The following is a 19,539-nucleotide window of genomic DNA, read 5'->3' as shown; positions in this document are numbered from 1 at the left end:
CCACTTAGGCTCTCCCAGTTAGGCTACTCGGGGATCAGGGACCCACTTGAGCAGGCAGTCTGTCCGTTCTCAGATCTCAGCCTCCGTGTTGGGAGAATCACTACTCTCTTCAGTGTTGTCAGACAGGGACATTTACATCTGCAGAGGTTTCTGCTGCTCTTTGTTTAGCTATGCCCTGTCCCCAGAGGTGGAGTCTACAGAGGCAGGCAGGCCTCCTTGAGCTGTGGTGGGCTCCACCCAGTTCGAGCTTCCAGGTCGCTTTGTTTACCTACTTAAGCCTCAGCAGTGGCAGGCACCCCTCCCCCAGCCTTGCTGCCACCTTGCAGTTAGATTTCAGACTACTGTGCTAGCAATGAGGGAGGCTCCGTGGGCGTGGGACCCTCCTAGCCAGGCGCGGAATATAATCTTCTGGTGTCCCGTTTGCTAAGACCTTTGGTAAAGTGCAGTATTATGGTGGGAGTGACCCGATTTTCCAGGTGTTGTATGTCACAGTTTCCCTTGGCTAGGAAAAGGAATTCCCTTCCCGCTTGTGCTTCCCCGGTGAGGCAATGCCTCACCCCGCTTTGGCTCTTGCTGGTTGGACTGCACCCACTGTCCTGCACCGACTGTCCAACATGCCCCAGTGAAATGAACCCGGAACCTCAGTTGGAAATGCAGAAATCACCTGTCCTCTGTGTTGCTCACGCTGGGAGCTGGAAGCTGGAGCTGTTCTTATTCGGCCATCTTGGTGCCCCGCCCCACGTATATGGTACTTGAACTAGGAATCCCTGAGCTTATCATCTTCTTTCCCTACTTTGTCCGGTAAAATAAGCAACCAGGCAATCTCATGCTGTTAGTATGAGAAAAATTTTTGAAGGTATCCTATACATAGTTACCCAGATCCTTGCTTCTCGTAAATGTCTGATTAGGAGTCTCTAGTGGTAATATGTTTTTGTACTGCAATTACTATATCATGCTATGAACTATCAGTACTGTGTTTACTTTTGGAAACAGAGTTGTAGGTGTCTTTAAAAATCTAATCAGATTAGATAGCCCATTCTAGAAACCTTGGAATTGATTCAGAAAACTCATTCTCAAAGTTCTGTTCCTCTGGAACCCCTGTTGGTCCAAAATCTGAATTAGTTAGATTGCAGAAAAACAATATCAATTGGATATATACATATTATGTATATATTTATTCATTTATTATAAGCAGTTGGCTCATGCGATTATGGTAAGCAACTGAAAATCTCAGATTTGTAGGATGGTTTGGCAAGCTGGAGACACAGAAGAGATGATAGTTTAGTTCCAGTCCAAGTTTGAAGGCCTGAGAACCAGGATTGCCAATAGTGTAATCAGTATTTATCCTGAGATTTTTCACCATAGTCTGAAGGTGAATCGTTGGCTCTTTCCCTTTTGAGTCTCCTGTTTGCATTTCCCATATTATCCTTTTTCTTGGTTTATTTCCTCCTTTCATGGAACTTTCGTTTCAGTAGTTCCTTAGATAGGGTAAATTAGAGGTAAATTTTTTGAGATTCTGCAACTGTGAAAATGCTTTTATTTGGACTAAATACTTGATTGATGGGGATGGAAATAATTTTCTGTCACAGTTTTGAAGCCATTGCTTTATTGTCTTGCAGTTTACAGAGTTGCTGTTGAAAAGTATGAAGTCATTCTGATTTTTCTACCTAGGATTTCCCTTATCCCCTCTGAAAAAGCTTGGAAAATGATCTCTTCAAGGTGATATGCCTTAATGTGGGTTTGTTTTTATTCACCTTGCTGTGTAATTGGTGGGTACATTCAATCTGAGAACTCACTTTTTTTTTAGTTCTGGAAATTTCTTCCCTTTCATTTTTTTTTTTTTTTTTTTTTTTTTTTTTTTTTTTGAGGCAGAGTCTCGCTCTGTCGCCCAGGCTGGAGTGCAGTGGCCGGATCTCAGCTCACTGCAAGCTCCGCCTCCCGGGTTTACGCCATTCTCTTGCCTCAGCCTCCCGAGTAGCTGGGACTACAGGCGCCCGCCACTTCGCCCGGCTAGTTTTTGTATTTTTAGTAGAGACGGGGTTTCACCGTGTTAGCCAGGATGGTCTCGATCTCCTGACCTCGTGATCCGCCCGTCTCGGCCTCCCAAAGTGCTGGGATTACAGGCTTGAGCCACCGCGCCCGGCCCTTCCCTTTCATTTTTTTGGTGTGATTTCTTTTCCTGGATCACATATTATTTGGATATTGGATTTCCTAGATTTCCTTGGATATTGGATTTCCTTCTTTTCTGTCTTTTTGTCTGTGTGGTTTTGTTTTTTGTTTTTTTTTTTTTTGACCTACTTTCTGAGCAACTTCTTCAACTTTATCTTCTAACTCTTTTATTGCGGTTTTCATTTCAGGCACTATGATTTTAGTTTTCAGAAACTCTTTTATATTCTCTGAGTTTTTTTTTCCCACTTCTTTTTAAGAAATAATCTGTTCTGGGCCAGGTGCGGTGGCTTACGCCTGTAATCTCAGCACTTTGGGAGGCTGAGGTGGGCGGATCATGAGGTCAGGAGATCTAGACCATCCTGGCTAACATGGTGAAACCCCATCTCTACTAAAAATACAAAATAAAAAATTAGCTGAGCGTGGTGGTGGGTGCCTGTAGTCCCAGCCACTGGGGAGGCTGAGGCAGGAGAGTGGCGTGAACCTGGGAGGCGGAGGATGCAGTGAGCCGAGATCACGCCACTGCACTTGAGCCTGGGCGACAGTGTGAGACTCCATCTCAAAAAACAAAATAAATAAATAAAAAAGACATAATCTGGTTTTATTCCATGCATGAAACATCTTCTCTCATGTTCGTCAGTATGTTAATAATTTTTAAAAAGTTTCCTTTCTTCTGCGTAACCTCGTTCCACATTACTTTTTTTCTTTGTTTGAATTTCCGTCTTTCACATTAGCCATGTTCCTCATCTCTCCCATAGTCCCCGGTCCAAGGGAAAGGAATAAGGAGCAGAGGGGTCACTCTAGGCTCTTGGGGGAGACTTGTTAACTGAAAACTTTCCTATAGGGTGATATGGTTGAACTTTTTAATTAGGGAAATGCCAAAAACCACATCTTTAGGTTTTTTTTCCCTCTTGGGCTTGTTAGATTCCCTTATGAAGACCTTATCTATCTGTATCCTGGAGAGCCAAGACCTAGCTGTCAGCCGGGCGTGGTGGCTCATGCCTGTAATCACAGCACTTTGGGGAGGTCGAGGCAGGTAGATCGCCTGAGGTCAGGAGTTCGAGACCAGCCTGGCCAACATGGCAAAACTCCGTCTCTACTAAAAATACAAAAGTTAGCCTGGCATGGTGGTGGGCACCTGTAATCCCAGCTACTCGGGAGGCTGAGGCAGGAGAATCACTTGAACCCGGAAAGCAGAGGTTGCAGTGAGCCGAGATCACGCCATTGCACTCCAGCCTGGGTGGCAAGAGTGAAAATTTTCCTTAAAAAAAAAAAAAAAAAAAAAAAAAAGACCTAACTGTCAGCATTCTGGGAGGGAAACAGGAGGTGAGGGAATATAAGACTGGGACCTCAGTATGAGGCAGGCAAGTGTTGAGTTCATCCTCTTGTATTTAGAACAGTTTCTGTGCCTGTTACTGTGCCTGGTATCTCTTGAGTCCTGGAACCTTGTGTTTTACTCTCTCCAGAAAATAAACCTCCAGTCTTTTGCCAGGGTAGAGAAGAGATAGTCACTTGACTTCACAAAGATGGGCGGTGACTTGTGGGTCAAACTGCTTCTTAAACAGATTTAAAATTTTTCCTCTTTATTCCGGCCACCTGCCCCTCCTTATTTTCTATAGCCAGAGATACCTGTTACTACCAGTTTCTTATCTTGGAGGAATTCTATGTGTAAAAAGGGTTGATCTCAGTTTTTTCTGTTGCCAGCTTAAGATTCAGTTTTCTGAGATACATTGAGTCATTTACTACTTTACCAATTTCTTTTCGGCTTCTAAGTTTTGTGTAGTCTCCTTTCCCAGTTCCATTGTCTATTGGTTTATGAATTAAAAAACAAAAAACTACTTTCTTTGCTTCTGTGGGATTTTAGGAGGGGGGAAAATACATGCATATATTCAGACTTTTTACCTGAAGTTTGTTGATGGCTTCTGATTTTAAAGATAAGTCAGTTCTGGTGTTATAGGTCTAGTTTTCGTTCCTTTGAACATTTGAACTTGTGGAGAATAAGGATTTAAAAGTCCTTCACGAGCTCATGCATTCTCAAATTCCTTATATGTTTAGTACACACCAAATAAATATTTATCAAATAAATGAAGAACTTAAGAGCTAACATAAGAGAAGGTATTGACACTTACTATCAAATTTTACCCTTAAAAAAACCTTATGAGGAGGGCAGGGCTCAGAGAGCTAAATGGTTTGCCTGAGGTCACACAACAGAAAGCAGCAAAACCATGATGAGCTGATGAAGACTTACTGCTAGAATTTACCAAAAACATTGTTAAAAGAAAATACATTGGTTTACTTCTTAAATGGAAATAGGACATATTGAAATATTGAATATACAAATAAGCAAAAGGTAGAAAATAAATAGTTCTACTGTCAATATTCTGGATAAGTGTTGAAAATTTCATGAATAGCTTACACTTTTTTTAAATGCATAGAGTGTATAATATACAAAAATGGTATGATATTGACATACTGCTTTAAAACCTGCCCCCTTTCAGCCTGGACTGCAAAGGAAGACTCTGTCTCACAAAAAAAAAAAAAAAATTAGGTGTGGTGGTGCATGCCTGCATTTCCAGCTACTTAGGAGGCTAAGGCAGGAGGATTACTTTAGCCTGGGAGGTTAAGGCTGCAGTGAGCTATGACCTTGCCACTGCATTCTAGCCTGGGCATCATAATGAGACTCTGTCTCAAAAAAAAAAAAAAAAAAACCGGCTAAAATGTAACTGCCTGTTTTCAATACTAACAATAAATTGTGAATACTTTTCCATGTTAAACATTTTTCTACAACACTGTGTTAATGATATACTGTAATTTATTTAAACAGTCAACAGTGTTAGCAGTAAACTTTCGTATAGTTTAGTTGTGGCCTCCATTTATCCTTCTGGATAAATTTCCAGAAGCAGGATTGCTGTATTAAAGGCTTCTAAGACATTTCAACATGATCTCCAGAAATATTATTCCACTTTATACCTTCATTAGCTATAAGTGAATATTCATTCCTTCAAATGTTTCCAACATCAAGTATTTCCATTTTTAAAACTTTGCCAATTTAATAGCATTTTGCAGCATAGGCAACATAGCAAGCCCCATCTCTACAAAAAATAAAAACAAAAATTAGCCAGGCATGGTGGCATGTACCTGTAGTTCTAGCTGTTTGGGAGCTTGAGGTGGGAGGATTTCTTGAGTACAAGAGTTCAAGGTTACAGTAAGCTATGAACGTGCCACTGTACTCCAGCCTGGGTGACAGAGCGAGATCCTGTCTCAAAAAAAAAAAAGAAAAAAAGGAAAGCAAGAATAGATTGTTACTTTGTCATCTGTTGTGTTTGTCAATGTATCGAATTAGTAGGGACATCTAAACCAAGCATCCATTTATGATAAATGAAAAAAACAAAAGTAATAGCTGGCAGTGATTTCTCCAACCCTTCCTAGCTGATCTAACCAGTGATGCAGTTGATTTATATGTGAGAGCAATGAGAATGAATATGCTGCAAATGGTACTCTACTGTGCATGCTTTTTAATTTATTTGTAATTTGTTATTTAATAATTTTTCTTTTAGGGCCTGAATGTTTGAGTCCAGGCTAACTTTTAAGTACAATTTAAGCTTTATTTTTACATTTGGTCATTACATATGAAATGTGCAACAAAAATGTATTATGTGTAAGGCATGAAAGGTTTTCCGTGGCATTGAGGCCGTTCATCCAGGTGTTTAGACTGTTGTAGGGAATGCTTTTATTTCGAAAGCTAAATTGCCATAACTTTTTTTTCTTTTTTTAAATGTTTAATGTTACAGAAGCCAAGGCTGCCCCCAAAGATTGTTTCATTGAAGTGAATTCTAAAGGTGACAGATTTGGCAATTGTGGTTTCTCTGGCAATGAATACAAGAAGTGTGCCACTGGGTAAGTGGAGGTGCGGTCATAATGGAACATGAAAGATTATAAGATCCGTCATCTCTAGTATCTTTTTTTTTTTTTTTTTTTTTTTTGAGACGGAGTCTTGCTCTGTTGCCAGGCTGGAGTGCAGTGGCGTGATCTGAGCTCACTGCATCCTCCTCCTCCCGGGTTCAAGCGATTCCCCTGCCTCAGCCTCCTAAGTAGCTGGGACTACAGGCGCATGCCACCACGCCCGGCTAATTTTTTGTATTTTAGTAGAGACGGGTTTTCACCGTATTGGCCAGGATGGTCTCGATCTCCTGACCTTGTGATCCGCTCGCCTCAACCTCCCAAAGTGCTGGGATTACAGGCGTTAGCCACTGTACCTGGCCATCTCTAGTATCTTTTACGACTGCTCCCTGTGACCGCTGATTTTCTCCCCCTTAAATACCTAACTTTTCAAACATTTTACAATACAAAGCTTCAGAGAGACTCTGGTGTTAGGAAAAGAACTGGTAACATAATTTGTCCCTTTAGACAGCAACTACAGTCTAGTGGTTTTTAGACTCTTATTTTGTTTATCCTTGATTTATAATAAGAACTCCAACTAAACACCGTTTTCATTTTCCTTTCAATAAAAGATTATGTTACTAAGTCCCAAATAAAGGAACCTACAGAGTAAACTCTGAACTTCATTATTTTGTTCTAGCTTTGTAAAATTTCAAAATAATGAATTAAAACATTTTATATTTCTAAAATTAACATTTGCTTTTTGTAAAACATTAATAATAAAACATTACAAAGGAGGAAAAAGTCATCTATAATCTCAATCCATATATGTTCACTAATGTCAGTGGAATTATTTTCTTCTTCTCACTAACATTTTATATAATTGGAATTATTCTGTAATATTATGCATTGCTTCTACCCATTCTACCTCCTATGCTACCAGTTAGGCTAAGCAGCTACAGTGAAACAGTGCTTGCTAAGAAGAAATAGCAACAAAGGCCCCCATGTCACTAAATCTGACAGTTGTTTTCAGGTCTTCATGCTATAATACTTGACCTGTCAGTAGCATTCAATTATGCTGGCCATTTTTTCCTTCTTGAAGAAACCTGTTTTTTTTGGTGATTGTGTAGAATGTTCTTCTTCTCCCCCAACCCCATGTGATTTTGTTTACTTCTGTGGCTTCATTTGGCCCCCTCTGTGAGAAGCTCCAGCCCTGCTGGCCTGCATGTGGCCTACGGCCGTAGGTCTCTGCACCTGCTGTTCCCTCTGCTCAGCATGCTTTCTTTCCCCCTCTCAGCCTGCTCAGTTCTTCATCCTACAGATCTCAGGTGAAGTGTGGTTTCCCCACGGAAGACTTCTTCCACTTCCTCAGCAGGACCTGCTCTCCCTCTGACAGGTGTTCTTGATGCTGTTTGTTTCTTTTTCATAGAATTTGATATGTTTTCATTATTTTTTACTTCATAGTATTTTCTAATTTACACTGTGATTTTTTTCCTCTGACTCGTGTTGTTGAAAGGCTATTGCTTAATTCCCCAGTAGTTGGGAATATACTGGTTATCTATTTGGTTTTGATGTCTAGTTCAATTCCATTGAGAACACATTCTATATGATTTCACTTCTTTGGAATTTATTGAGATGTGCATTATTTAATTACACTTGGAACATTCATCCATACAGACTAATATATCGGTCTGCCCCTTAATACCAGACCAACATATGGTCTGTATGGGTAAGTGTTCCATGTGTAATTGAAAGAAAAAGTATATTCTGCAGTTGTTAGAGATGTTATTCTATAAACGTCAAGTTAATAGTCTTATTCAAATCTTTCATATCTGTGGTGTATGTGTATTATATATGTTCCTTCAATTTCTGAGAGAGGTATATTGAAGTCGCCAGTTATAATTGTGGATTTGTCTATTTATCTTTTTAGGTATGTAAATTTTTGCTGTGTATCTTTTAAATTTGTTAGTAGGTGCATACACATTTAGGATTTTTATGCCCTCCTGATGACTTGGATGGCATTAGCAAATTTATCATTAGCAAATTCTTTTCATTTCTGGAATATTCTTTTGAAGTATTTGTCAGTTTCATTAATTATGTGGCTCTTTTGTTATCACTCTTTCTCACCAAACTGTAAGGTTCAGTGACACATTTTATCTTTTGCATTTAGCATAATGCCTGGAGGAAACATAATAAATGACTATTAAACATTGAATGAATGAAGGTACAGATGATATGGATAAAGAATGAATGGGTGGAGAATTAATATAACTGATTGAATGAACTGATTTAAAATCTAGAGATAAGTGGATTAATGCACACTTGGAAAGAATTTGCTAGACATATATCATATTCTTGTCTTTAGCCTTGTCTGGTTTCATATTTTTATGAATATCTTGTTGAAAATAGCAACTATACTTATCAAACTTAAAAATTACTGAATAACTCATTTAGGAAGCATTTTATAATAGTAATATACAAATGATATAGTCATTAAGAATATACATTTGAAGTTAGACTCTTTGGATTTGAATCCTGGTTCAATCACTTAACATCTTTGAGTCTTTGGACAAGTTACTTCATGTGCATACCTCATTTTTCTGTTCTGTAAAATGGGGATAATAATGGCACCTGTTTCCAAGTGTTGTTTTGAACTGAATGAGTTAATGGGTGTTAGTACAAAGAGGAATATCTGGTTCATTATCATGTTCATCATCATCATCATCATCACTATTTTTATTGTCATCCTCATTGTAGAATGTGTAAAATCTAGAAAAGTCTTTTCTACCCGTTGAAACTACCAAAAACATCTAGAAACGTTTAAAGAAAGTGTTCACATATGGTCCTACCATCCAGAGATACTCTCTTAAGTTTTTGTTGTATTTCTTTTTTATGTGTATATACATTTATAAACATAAGCCACATGTTTACTTTCACTAAAAGGGTCATCTTTTGGTACATAGATAATGTCATTTTTTCAAGCATTATAAAAGAGAAATTCCAAATATACTGAGGAGTAGAAAGAATAGTGTGATGAATACCAATATATCCCAGACCAAGATTGTTAATGCCTTATCATTATTTGCTTCATTAAGATTTTGCTGAACCATTTTAAGTAAATTATAGCCATGATACTTTACTCCTAAATTCCTCAGCATCCATCTTCAACAAATAAGGTCATTCACATGATCACATCACACCTAACAAAATGAATGATTTCCTAATATCATCTAGTATCTGATCAATATTAGTATTTCCATAAGTGTCCTCAAATTGTCTTTTATAGCTGGTATTTTTCAACATCAGGACTCAATCAAGGATCACACATTGCCTTTAGTTGTTATGTCACTTAAGTCACTTTTAATCCAGAATACCTTTTAGACTGATTTTTTTTTCTTTTCAGTAACATTGACTTATGGAAATGTCTGGGCCTGTGGGCTCATGTTCTGGATTTGTTTTAGTTTCCTCTTGGTGTTGCTTGACTTATGTTTCTATCATCTGAATTTTCTTTAAATCAGAAGTTAAGCCCAAAATCTTTTTTTTTTTTTTTTTTTTTTTTTGAGTAGAGCCTCACTCTGTCGCCCAGGTTGGAGTACAGTGGCATGATGTCGGCTTAGTACAAACTCCATCTCCCAGGTTCAAGTGATTCTTGTGCCTCAGCCTCTGGAGTAGTTAGGACTACAGGCGTGCACCATCACACCTGGCTAATTTTTGTATTTTTAATAGAGATGGGGTTTCGCTATGTTGGCCAGGCTGATCTCGAACTCCTGACTTCAAATGATCTGCTTGCCTTAGCCTCCCAGAGTGCTGGGATTACAGGCGTGAGCCACTGTGCCTGGCCCTAAACCCAAAATCTTAATTGAATTCAGGTTAAATATTTTTGGCGAGAATGTTCATAAACAATGCATTATATCAAGGAGTCACTTAGTACTGAGTAGTCTTATTAATATTAGTGATAGTCAGTGGCAATGACCAGATCTTACTGTTGTGGAGTTATGCTTTTTAAAATTGCAGCTGTCAGGTAATATGTGGAGTGATGATTTTGTGCCATGTAAATATCCAGTTCCTGACCAGTGTTTCACTTTATGGATGATCCTTGGGTGAAGCAATTATTTTACTAAGGGTTGTAACTGAATTTTCTTTTCTGTTAGTATTATTCAGCAGTGAGCATCTCTTCTTAGTTTTGTTGGCTGTTTACATTTCTTATTTTATGAGCTGCCTGTTTACATCTTTGCTAATTTTTCTGTTGAAGTGATTTTGTCTTAATGATTTGTAACAGCTTTTTATATTGTAAGAGTATTTTCCTTTACTCTTTAATGTATCACCAAGCCTATGTATGAAATACTGAGTATATCATAGCAATGTGAATTTTGGTAGGCTCCAACAGATCTTAACTGAGGTCTACTTTATGCCACACTTTGATTTTGAGGTTTTCATATCATAATTATGTGAGATAGGCTTCATTTATCTCATTTTTTTTCAGCTGAAGAAACTGAAGCTCAGAAAATTTAAACACCTCTCAGGTCAGCTAGCAAATAAATGGTGACTTAAGAATAAATGTAAAGTTGGGACAAAATTATTAACTCTTAAATGCAGGATGAAGGGAAGATGAAGACAATAGCAGCACATGCAAAAATCAGGAATTTTAGTTAGTGATATATTCAAGGACATCAATAATATAATGTAGTTATGAAAGCTATTGTAATCTTGAACTTAATAGAAGTACAGTATCTAGAATAAACAAGAGCTCCATTTTTTTCTTTGCTCACCAGGCTGTCACTGAAATTTCGTGCTCCATTCTGAGCACTATGCTTCAAGAGGCAGTGAGGCAAACTGGAACATATTTAGGAGGGAGCGTCCTTGTTGCATGAAAAGTGATTGTAGGATAGTGACCTGGTGAAGTAAGTATTTAGGAGCTGCATAATAATTATCCTAAAATAGCTGCTGTGTGAAAGAAGGAAAAGATATCTATGTAGTCTCATGGGGAAGATCTGGGACCAATGAGGAGAAATGTTTTACAGAGGTAGATTTTTACCTAATAAGCAAAAGAACGTGATGGGAACTAGAATGGGCAGTTTCAGGAGGGTGTAAGTTAGAGATATTGGGAAAAAATATCCTATGATGACTGGGCAGTGATATCATAGAGAAGATTCAGATGTAGAGTAGGTGCTTGGATCAGATGACAATCAGTTAAACAGGAAATCTGAGTACAGCCTCATAAGAGTTATTGACCTAGAGTGTTATGAAAGGATATAGGAAGGGCATTTAATTCACACAGCCTTGGCAAAAGAATTATGGTCAGGGAAGCCTTCATAGAGTTCCGATATTTAATTAATGAATTCACGAGTTAATGAATCGATTCTTTAAATAAGTAACCAAGAGTTAGCCAGGCAAAGAGGGGTGGAATCCTTTCTTAGTTATTTTGCATTATAAAATCTAATTTCTTCTTTATCATAACTCTGTAAGAAGACATCATTGAATTTTGATACTGCTATATTATTTTCTGTATAATAGAATTTATAAAATTATACTTAGAAACAACTTTATTAGACTTTTGAGCTCTAGACAGACAGTGAAGAAGATTAAGTGTGGTAAAAGAAGCAGCATCAGCACCAGCTGGTACCCTAATTTACATCTTAGCATCCACTTAACTCTTTTTCCCCCTTTTCTGCCATATTTAAAGAGAGCTGCTTTGACCTCTCTTGCTCTCATACACTTTCTTTGTTGAGATTCCCTCCATAGCAGCAAGCTCTGTCCATATGCAAATATATAAATTTCTTCTTTTGTTGTATATACTGGATGCATTTTATGTTGCATTATTTCTCTCTCTTTATAGGAATGCTTTGTGTGGAAAGCTTCAGTGTGAGAATGTACAAGAGATACCTGTATTTGGAATTGTGCCTGCTATTATTCAAACGCCCAGTCGAGGCACCAAATGTTGGGGTGTGGATTTCCAACTAGGATCAGATGTTCCAGATCCTGGGATGGTTAACGAAGGCACAAAATGTGGTGCTGATAAGGTAATCAAAATATTTTTTATTTACAAAGTAAAATGAAAAAAGTTAAAAAAATTATACCTAGTAAATGGCTGCTCTTTTCTGACTGTAAAAGTAATCTAAATTCATTATAGAAATTTTAGAAAATACAAAGCCACCAAAAGAAAGTTAAGAACTATGATTCTGTCATCCACATTTCTTTACTGGGGTCAGACAACCAGTGTTTTCCACTTTGAAATATACTGTGCGTGATTCCCTCCCCTACTGATATGCTACAATTTATTAGCCAGTTTGCTATTATTGGGACACTTTGGCGATGTCCTGAATTTCAGGGTGTGTGTCTGTGTGTGTTTCTGTACTAGAAATGTCACGGAACTTGTCCTGTCCATGTTCCTAACCACCCGAACTCTGCTGTTTGGATTAGATACAAGGCCAGAGTCAGTCAGCCCATGACTTATTACTAGTGGTTTCATATGAGAAGATGCCCTGGGCCATAATTCCTTTTTCTGGAGAATATAAAATTAAGGAAGGTAATTAAGAGTGTGGGCAGAAACTGTAAAAATTCTTTGGGAGATGCTATGAAGTAGGAGCTGGGGTAGAAGGGATGTGGCAACCTTAAGCCATATACAAGAGATATGAGGGAGCAGGATTGTTGAGTAAGTTGAAGAAACCAACTCAGAGGAGAGAGAGAAAGAGGATATATGTTTGATTATGTAGCCCATGAAAAAGACAGGTGGGTGAACCTTTAAGTTACTTCACTTTCTCCCAAGTTTTCGGTTCCAATTCTGTTTCTCACTTCTTTTTACAAGAAGATCCTTGTATTTTTGGGCCTGTCCTTGCAGCTAAGTAAACTTGATTGTTGCAGCTGTTATAAACAATGATAAGAGATATATACATTTAAATTTTTGATAGAAAGTGCAATTTTCCTTTCAATAAGGTGGTAACAATCTATATCCCAGCCTAGGCAACAGAATAAGACTCTGTCTCAAAAAAACAAAAAAACAAATTGTGCTGAAAGGCTTATGACAAAAACAACTCTCTGACACACTCTTATCTAATCTGCCAGTCTAGACACCTAAAGGCAACTGCGGTTACTTCTGTGAATTACCTCCCTATTTTAAATTAGGGCCAGGCACGGTACCTCATGCCAGTAATCCCAGCACTTTGGGAGGCTGAGGTGGGCGGATCAGTTGAAGTCAGGAGTTTGAGACTAGCCTGACCAACATGGTGAAACCTCATCTGTGCAGAAAATACAAAAACTAATCAGTGCGGTGGTGCATGCCTGTAGTCCTAGCTATTCAGTAGGCTGAGACAGGAGAATCGCTTGAACCTGGGAGGCACAGGTTGCAGTGAGCCGATATTGTGCCACTGTACTCTAGCCTGGGCAGCAAAGTGAAACTCCCATCTAAAAATAAAATAGAATAAAATAAAATAGTATGCTATTTCTAGATTTATCTATTTTAGACATTATCCACTAGTTTTATTTTTGATAGATAAGAATTCAATTTTCTTATGCAACTCCCAGTTTCCCTGCTCTACCTTTTCAAAATAAGTGCTTAATATTTATGTAATTAATATTGGGGTGTTATTGAGTCAGTCCACAACAGCTCAGTGTACACTGGGCGTACTCCAGACAAGGTGAGAGAAAACAGGGGAGGCTAAACAACTGGAGATCAAAGGATCATTTTTATTAGGAGGAAAGCGTATAACATGACTTAAGTACATAGCAAAAATGGGCTTCCTCATGCTGCCCTACGCAATTAAACTTACCTGTTCAGCCTTACCTGCGAAGTTTAACTGCATGGTTGAAAGGGCAGACCAGAATGCATCCTTTCTGCCACCTCAGCTTACTACTACCTGGTACCACAGGTGTAACCAGCATGCCTGGCTAATTTTTTTTATTTTTCTGTAGAGACAGGATCTCACCATGTTGCCCAGGCTGGTCTTCAGCTCCTGGGCTCAAGTGATCCTCCCTCCTCAGCCTCCCAAAGTGCTGGGATTACAGGTGTGAGCCACTGCACCTAGCTGGGCATCTTTCCATGTCTTTATTAGATCCATGTATTTTTTTCTGAGAAGTTCATATTGGTATCTTTTTGTTTTTCTGTTAGATTGTCATTTTTTAAGGCTTCTCATATGCGAAGAATATTAACTGTCAGTCAGTCATATCTGTGTAAATATGATCAACAATTTGACATGAGCCTATTTTAAAATATCATGATTTTTTTTTTTTTTCTAGTGCCTCACTGTGTCACTCAGGCTGGAGTGCAGTGGTGCAATCTCAGTGCAACCTCCGCCTCCCAGGCTCAAGTGATTCTTGTGCCTCAGCCTCCCCAGTAGCTGGGATTACAGACATCTGCCACCATGCCTGGCTAATTTGTGTATTTTTAGTAGAGACGGAGTTTCACCATGTTGGCCAGACTGGTCTGGAATTCCTAACCGCAAGTGATCTGCCTGCCTCGGCCTCCAAAAGTGTTGGGATTACAGGCATGAGCCATGGCGTTCGGCCTTAAAATATCATGAAATTATATCAGTCTTACCTGTTTTGTCTTGGTTTCATGTCATGTTTAGAAAAACTTTTTGTATCTCAGTATAATATAAATATCTGGCTTTTATTGGCACAATTTATTAACATTTCATCCTATTTCTCTGATCTTATTGCTGCTGTTAAATATTTTCTTGATATTTTCTACTTTATCTTCCTCTCTTGCAGTATTACACAAATTATTTATTTGTGTGGGGTGTGTGTATGTGTGCACACACACTTTGGTAGTTATATGTCTTTCTATTCTGCTTGTTTACTTAATAACAAAAACACATCAATATATTTTTCTCAAAGTTGTCATGATTAAAAATAGTATCTACTGATTGTTTTGGTGTAAGCTATACTACTTTTACTTCCAAACCCCCACGTCCCAGTTTTTATTTGGTAGGAAAAATATTGGCTTTAGATTCCAGGTTATTATTAACATATATCAATGTATTTTTAAGACCTTTTGTCGTTCTGGATTTTATTGCTAACTGCATAGTTTTCTAGCTATGACAATAATATTTATGTACAAGAAAGGATAGCAAGTGGTTGGTGTGTGTACCTGGACTGATACACCTTGACCCAAACTGACACGCCGTTGAAACCATATACCACATGTTCTGTACAGCTGTAACTTTGTAACTGTTGGTTTGATTTATGAGTCTAACACCTGAGTTTTCACACAGCAGCTAGGATCCTATCCCTTCTGGTATGTACCAAAACCTAGACTGGACAGTTTGAGCACACTGACAACTTGGTTGGTACTTCTTCAGATCTGTATTCTTTATATATTTATTCAACATTTATTTCCAGGAAAAGCTTAACATGGGGTAGGGGAAAAAGTGGAAAAGAAGAACTCCTCACCTTCATTTTTATTGTCCCAGGTAGTTCAACTTTGCTCCCCATTTGCATCCTGAAATCAGTAAACCAGAAGTCTTATAGTCAACTTTGCTTTACTTTGATGTGTGGTGGTTGTTGGTGGTGGCCATGGGTGGTAGGGGGAGTGGTGGTAGTATGTGAGAGGATGGTCTTACCTTCCCACTGTGAGAGTTTTTTGTTTTTTTGAGGCAGGGTCTTGCTCTTTCACACAGGCTGGAGTGCAGTGGTGTGATCTTGGCTCATTGCAACCTCCGCCTCCTGGTTTCAAACGATTCTCCTGCCTCCCAAGTAGCTGGGATTACAGGCATGCACCACCATGCCCGGCTAATTTTTGTGGTTTTAGTGGAGATGGAGTTTTACCATGTTGGCCAGGCTGGTCTTGAACTCCTGGCCTCAAGTGATTCACCCACCTCGGCCTCCCAAAGTGCTGGGATTACAAGCATGAACCATTGCACCCAGTCCCCACTGTGAGAGTTTTTGAGTGTATTCCTTTCAGTTTGACTTTTCCCATTCCGCAAGGTAAACACTGCCAATCAGAACACCCTTTCTCTGGAGGACTTGGAATTTTCCTGTGCCTTAAAGTAAATCTGCCAGTTATTAACACATTTCATCTTATTTAACTCTTCAGGTGTCCACTGTGAATCAGCTATTGACAGGAAAATCTTTTAACTGGCAGGGAAACTCTTGGTAAATACCTCCTCTAAAGACTTATGGATGTAAGAAAACAGTATTTTGAAATCTTTATTCAGGAGTAGTTCATGGCTAGAGGACAGATGAGGAGTGACTTACTGTAGAATCTTCTGTAATTTTGGAATTTCTAATCATTTAAGTATATGTCCTATTTAAAAATTAATGGAAAATTGGAGGAAACAGTGTTTGGAGATCTTCTGACTTAAAAGTAGAATTCTGTTTAAACCTGTGTGTTTTTTTTAGAGTGGTAAGGCTATCGATATTTCATTGTATGTTTATTCTCTAATTGTTCTTTATTTCATTTGAGCATTTAAATATTCTGATCTTGTACACAAGATCAGTTGGTTGGTTACCTAATAAAATTTTACAATAGCACTCAACAGTCTTTTAAAAAGTTAGTCTTCTTTTTTTCCTCTAACATCACAACAGAGCAGTTTTCACAAAGATGTCAACTAAAAAATTTCTAAAATATTTTTAGCTGATTTCTTTAGATCTTAGGTTTAATATTTTTTCTGAGTTAGTGTTTTTTCTCTCTCAGTATTTAGGATTCATTTCTATTTCATATCTCATCATATGAACTAGAATTTCTTGAACCATATAAGATTATAGCTTATTTTCAATATTGCTTTTAATAGAAGTATCTAATCAGGGTACTAGAAAACAGATTTTATCTTGTCAACAAAAGTACCCTTTTATTTTTGAAAGAATTTTAAAAATTAAAATGAGTTTTAAATATCAGTTGTCCTTTTGATATCTGTCACAGTAACAACACTTTATGAGAGGTGTAATAGAAATAGATCTTCTGTCCTTGAATCTTCCTTCTCGTCCTGGGTTTAACTGTATCTGGTTACTTTTGATTTGAAAAAGTTCATTTGTGAATATTTTATTTAGGATCTTCACATCTATATTCACATGGAAGGATAGATAATAGTTTTATCTTTGTTTTTGGTCTTTATGTCATCTTTGTGTTTTTTGATAATTAATTTTGTGTCAGTTAATTAATGCTACTTATTTTTCTGCATTTTCAAAAATATAATATGGGAATTAATGGTTCCTTGAAAGTTTGAAAGAATTCTGCAATGAAATAATCTGTACCCAGGTCTTTTTTTCTGGGTACTTTTTAATTAATGTGGTCAAGCTTTCTTTACTTAGTTCTTTTTTTTTTTTTTTTTTCCAGATTTGTAGAAACTTCCAGTGTGTAGATGCTTCTGTTCTGAATTATGATTGTGATGTTCAGAAAAAGTGTCATGGACATGGGGTAGGTAATATTTTCTTTTGGTTTATTCCTGAATGTAGTGCTAAATAATGAGAAATCTCAGAGGGGACTAGATGAGAATTCCCAGGATTTTCAGATATTGGGGAATTTAGATTCCTGATACATTTTTCATTCTTAAAGAGTGTCAGTAAGCTTGTATGAATTTAGTCCTTTCTCTTGGTTTCCATTCTTGAGTTGATGATACAGAGCAACATTCACAATTAACGAAAGTGGTATTTTGATTGTTTTGAAGGTATGTAATAGCAATAAGAATTGTCACTGTGAAAATGGCTGGGCTCCCCCAAATTGTGAGACTAAAGGATACGGAGGAAGTGTGGACAGTGGACCTACATACAATGGCAAGTAATATAGAAGAAAATTAGTGTGATCTACCAGTGGCCCAAGGCATAAATTGGGCATCCTCTTACCTCTCCCTCATTTCCCACATCAGTTATACATTTAATTATGTTGATTCAGCCTCCTAAATTCCTTTTGACTGTTTTCATTTTTCTCATCCCCATTTATTACTTTGAATTTCTTGCCTGGACATACATCATAGCCTCTTATGTAGGCTCCCTATTTTTCATCTTGCTTCCTTTAATCCATGTTTCACTCTATATTCAGTTTTAGTGTTTTCCTTCAAGAATCAGTTTTGATTTTGTCAGCGTCTTGCTTTAATTCAGTGTGTTTGCATTGCTACTAGAATGAAGCCCACAATTCCTTAACATGGCTTAAATGCCCTGCATGACTTGCCCCAGCTTACCTTTCCAGCCCCATTTCACTGTGCTGAAGACATATTGTAACTTCTTTGATTTCCTCTACTAGACTACTATCTTTTACCTGTGGGCTTTCATACCATATTATTTTCACATTGTTGGCACTTGGCTAATTGCTATTTAGGCTTCAGATTATACCTCATTTTCTAAAGGAAGTTTCCCCTGGCTGCTTAAATCTGAATTATCATTCCCTTCTATTGCTTTTCTAGTACTGTTAGCACTAATTACTATGCTAATTACTGATTTGCCTTTTAAAATTCCCTGATAGACCATGAGCTCCCAGTTTACCGGTATCTTTCTAGTGACATCATATGCTTTTTTTCTCTTGGGTAACTACCCGCTAGAACGACTAGTCATATAGTAGATATATGTTAAGCTTTTAAAGAAACTGCCAAACTGTTTCCCAATGTGGCTATACCAGTTTACATCCTCACTAGCTGTATATGAGAGCTCCAATTTCCCCACATCCTCTCTAAGCTTTGCTATTGTCAGTCTTTTTAATTTTAGCCATTCCAGTAGGTATGTAGTGGTATTTCAATGTGGTTTTAATTTGCATTTCTCTAATTACTAATGATGTTGAACATCTTTTCTTGTACTTATTTGCCATCTACATATCTTCTTTGGTTATGTGTCTGTTTAAATCTTTTTTCCAGTTTTTAATGGGTTGTCTTAATGAGTTTTGAAAGATCTTTGCATGTCACTGATTCAAATATTCAAGTGCTTTATGAAATATGTGCCTTGTATATATTTTTTCTTAGTCTGCTTACTTTGGGTTTCATTTGTTCTTTTTCTAGTTTCTCAAGGTGGAGAATGAGGTCATCTTTTTCTCTTCTGATACAGGCATTTTATTGCTATCAGTTTTCCTCTAATTCATCCCAGAAATTTTGACATGTTATACCTCCATGTTCATTCAGTTCTGAATACCTTTTAATATGCTTTTATTTTTTTTCTTTGACTTACAGGTTATTTAGATATGTGCTATTTCTTTTGAAATATCTGTGGATTTTTTAGTTATCTTAATGTTACTGATTTAAATTGTATTTTACTGTAGCAAGATAACTTATTGTATATGACTTGAATCCTTTTATTTTTTTAAACTTATCTTGTAGCCCAGAATGTGGTTTACTATTGAGTATTCTACTATTCTTTGGTGGAATATTCTGTAAGTTATTAGTTCATGTCAGTTAATAGGTAGTCGGATCTTTCATATCCTTACTAATTTTCTGGTCTACTTTGTCAGTTATTGAGAGGAATATTGAGTTCTTTGGCTATAACTGCCAATTTGCCTATTTTGCCTAATAGTTCTATCAATTTTTGCTTTATTTATTATGATGCTCTGTTATTAGGTGCCTAAATACTTAGAATTATTCT

General features: G+C 37.5%; 1 protein-coding gene across 2 annotated transcripts in view; it reads left to right on the top strand.

The window, feature by feature from the left end:
* Nucleotides 1–19,539, top strand: part of ADAM9 (ADAM metallopeptidase domain 9) — a 119,821-nt gene that overhangs the window by 80,898 nt on the left and 19,384 nt on the right. For both annotated transcript variants that reach the window (XR_004059244.1, XM_010385249.2), the window contains exons 15-18: nucleotides 5,958–6,063; nucleotides 11,882–12,065; nucleotides 17,315–17,395; nucleotides 17,646–17,751. Coding sequence is in view for 1 of the 2 variants with exons in the window: in XM_010385249.2 (XP_010383551.1) it covers nucleotides 5,958–6,063; nucleotides 11,882–12,065; nucleotides 17,315–17,395; nucleotides 17,646–17,751 (477 nt within the window). In the remaining variant the exon portion in view is untranslated. The remainder of the gene's footprint in view (nucleotides 1–5,957; nucleotides 6,064–11,881; nucleotides 12,066–17,314; nucleotides 17,396–17,645; nucleotides 17,752–19,539) is intronic.

Source organism: Rhinopithecus roxellana, chromosome 9 (assembly GCF_007565055.1).
Source record: "Rhinopithecus roxellana isolate Shanxi Qingling chromosome 9, ASM756505v1, whole genome shotgun sequence".
NCBI lineage: Eukaryota > Metazoa > Chordata > Mammalia > Primates > Cercopithecidae > Rhinopithecus > Rhinopithecus roxellana.
This window is presented reverse-complemented; position numbering and strand designations above follow the sequence as displayed.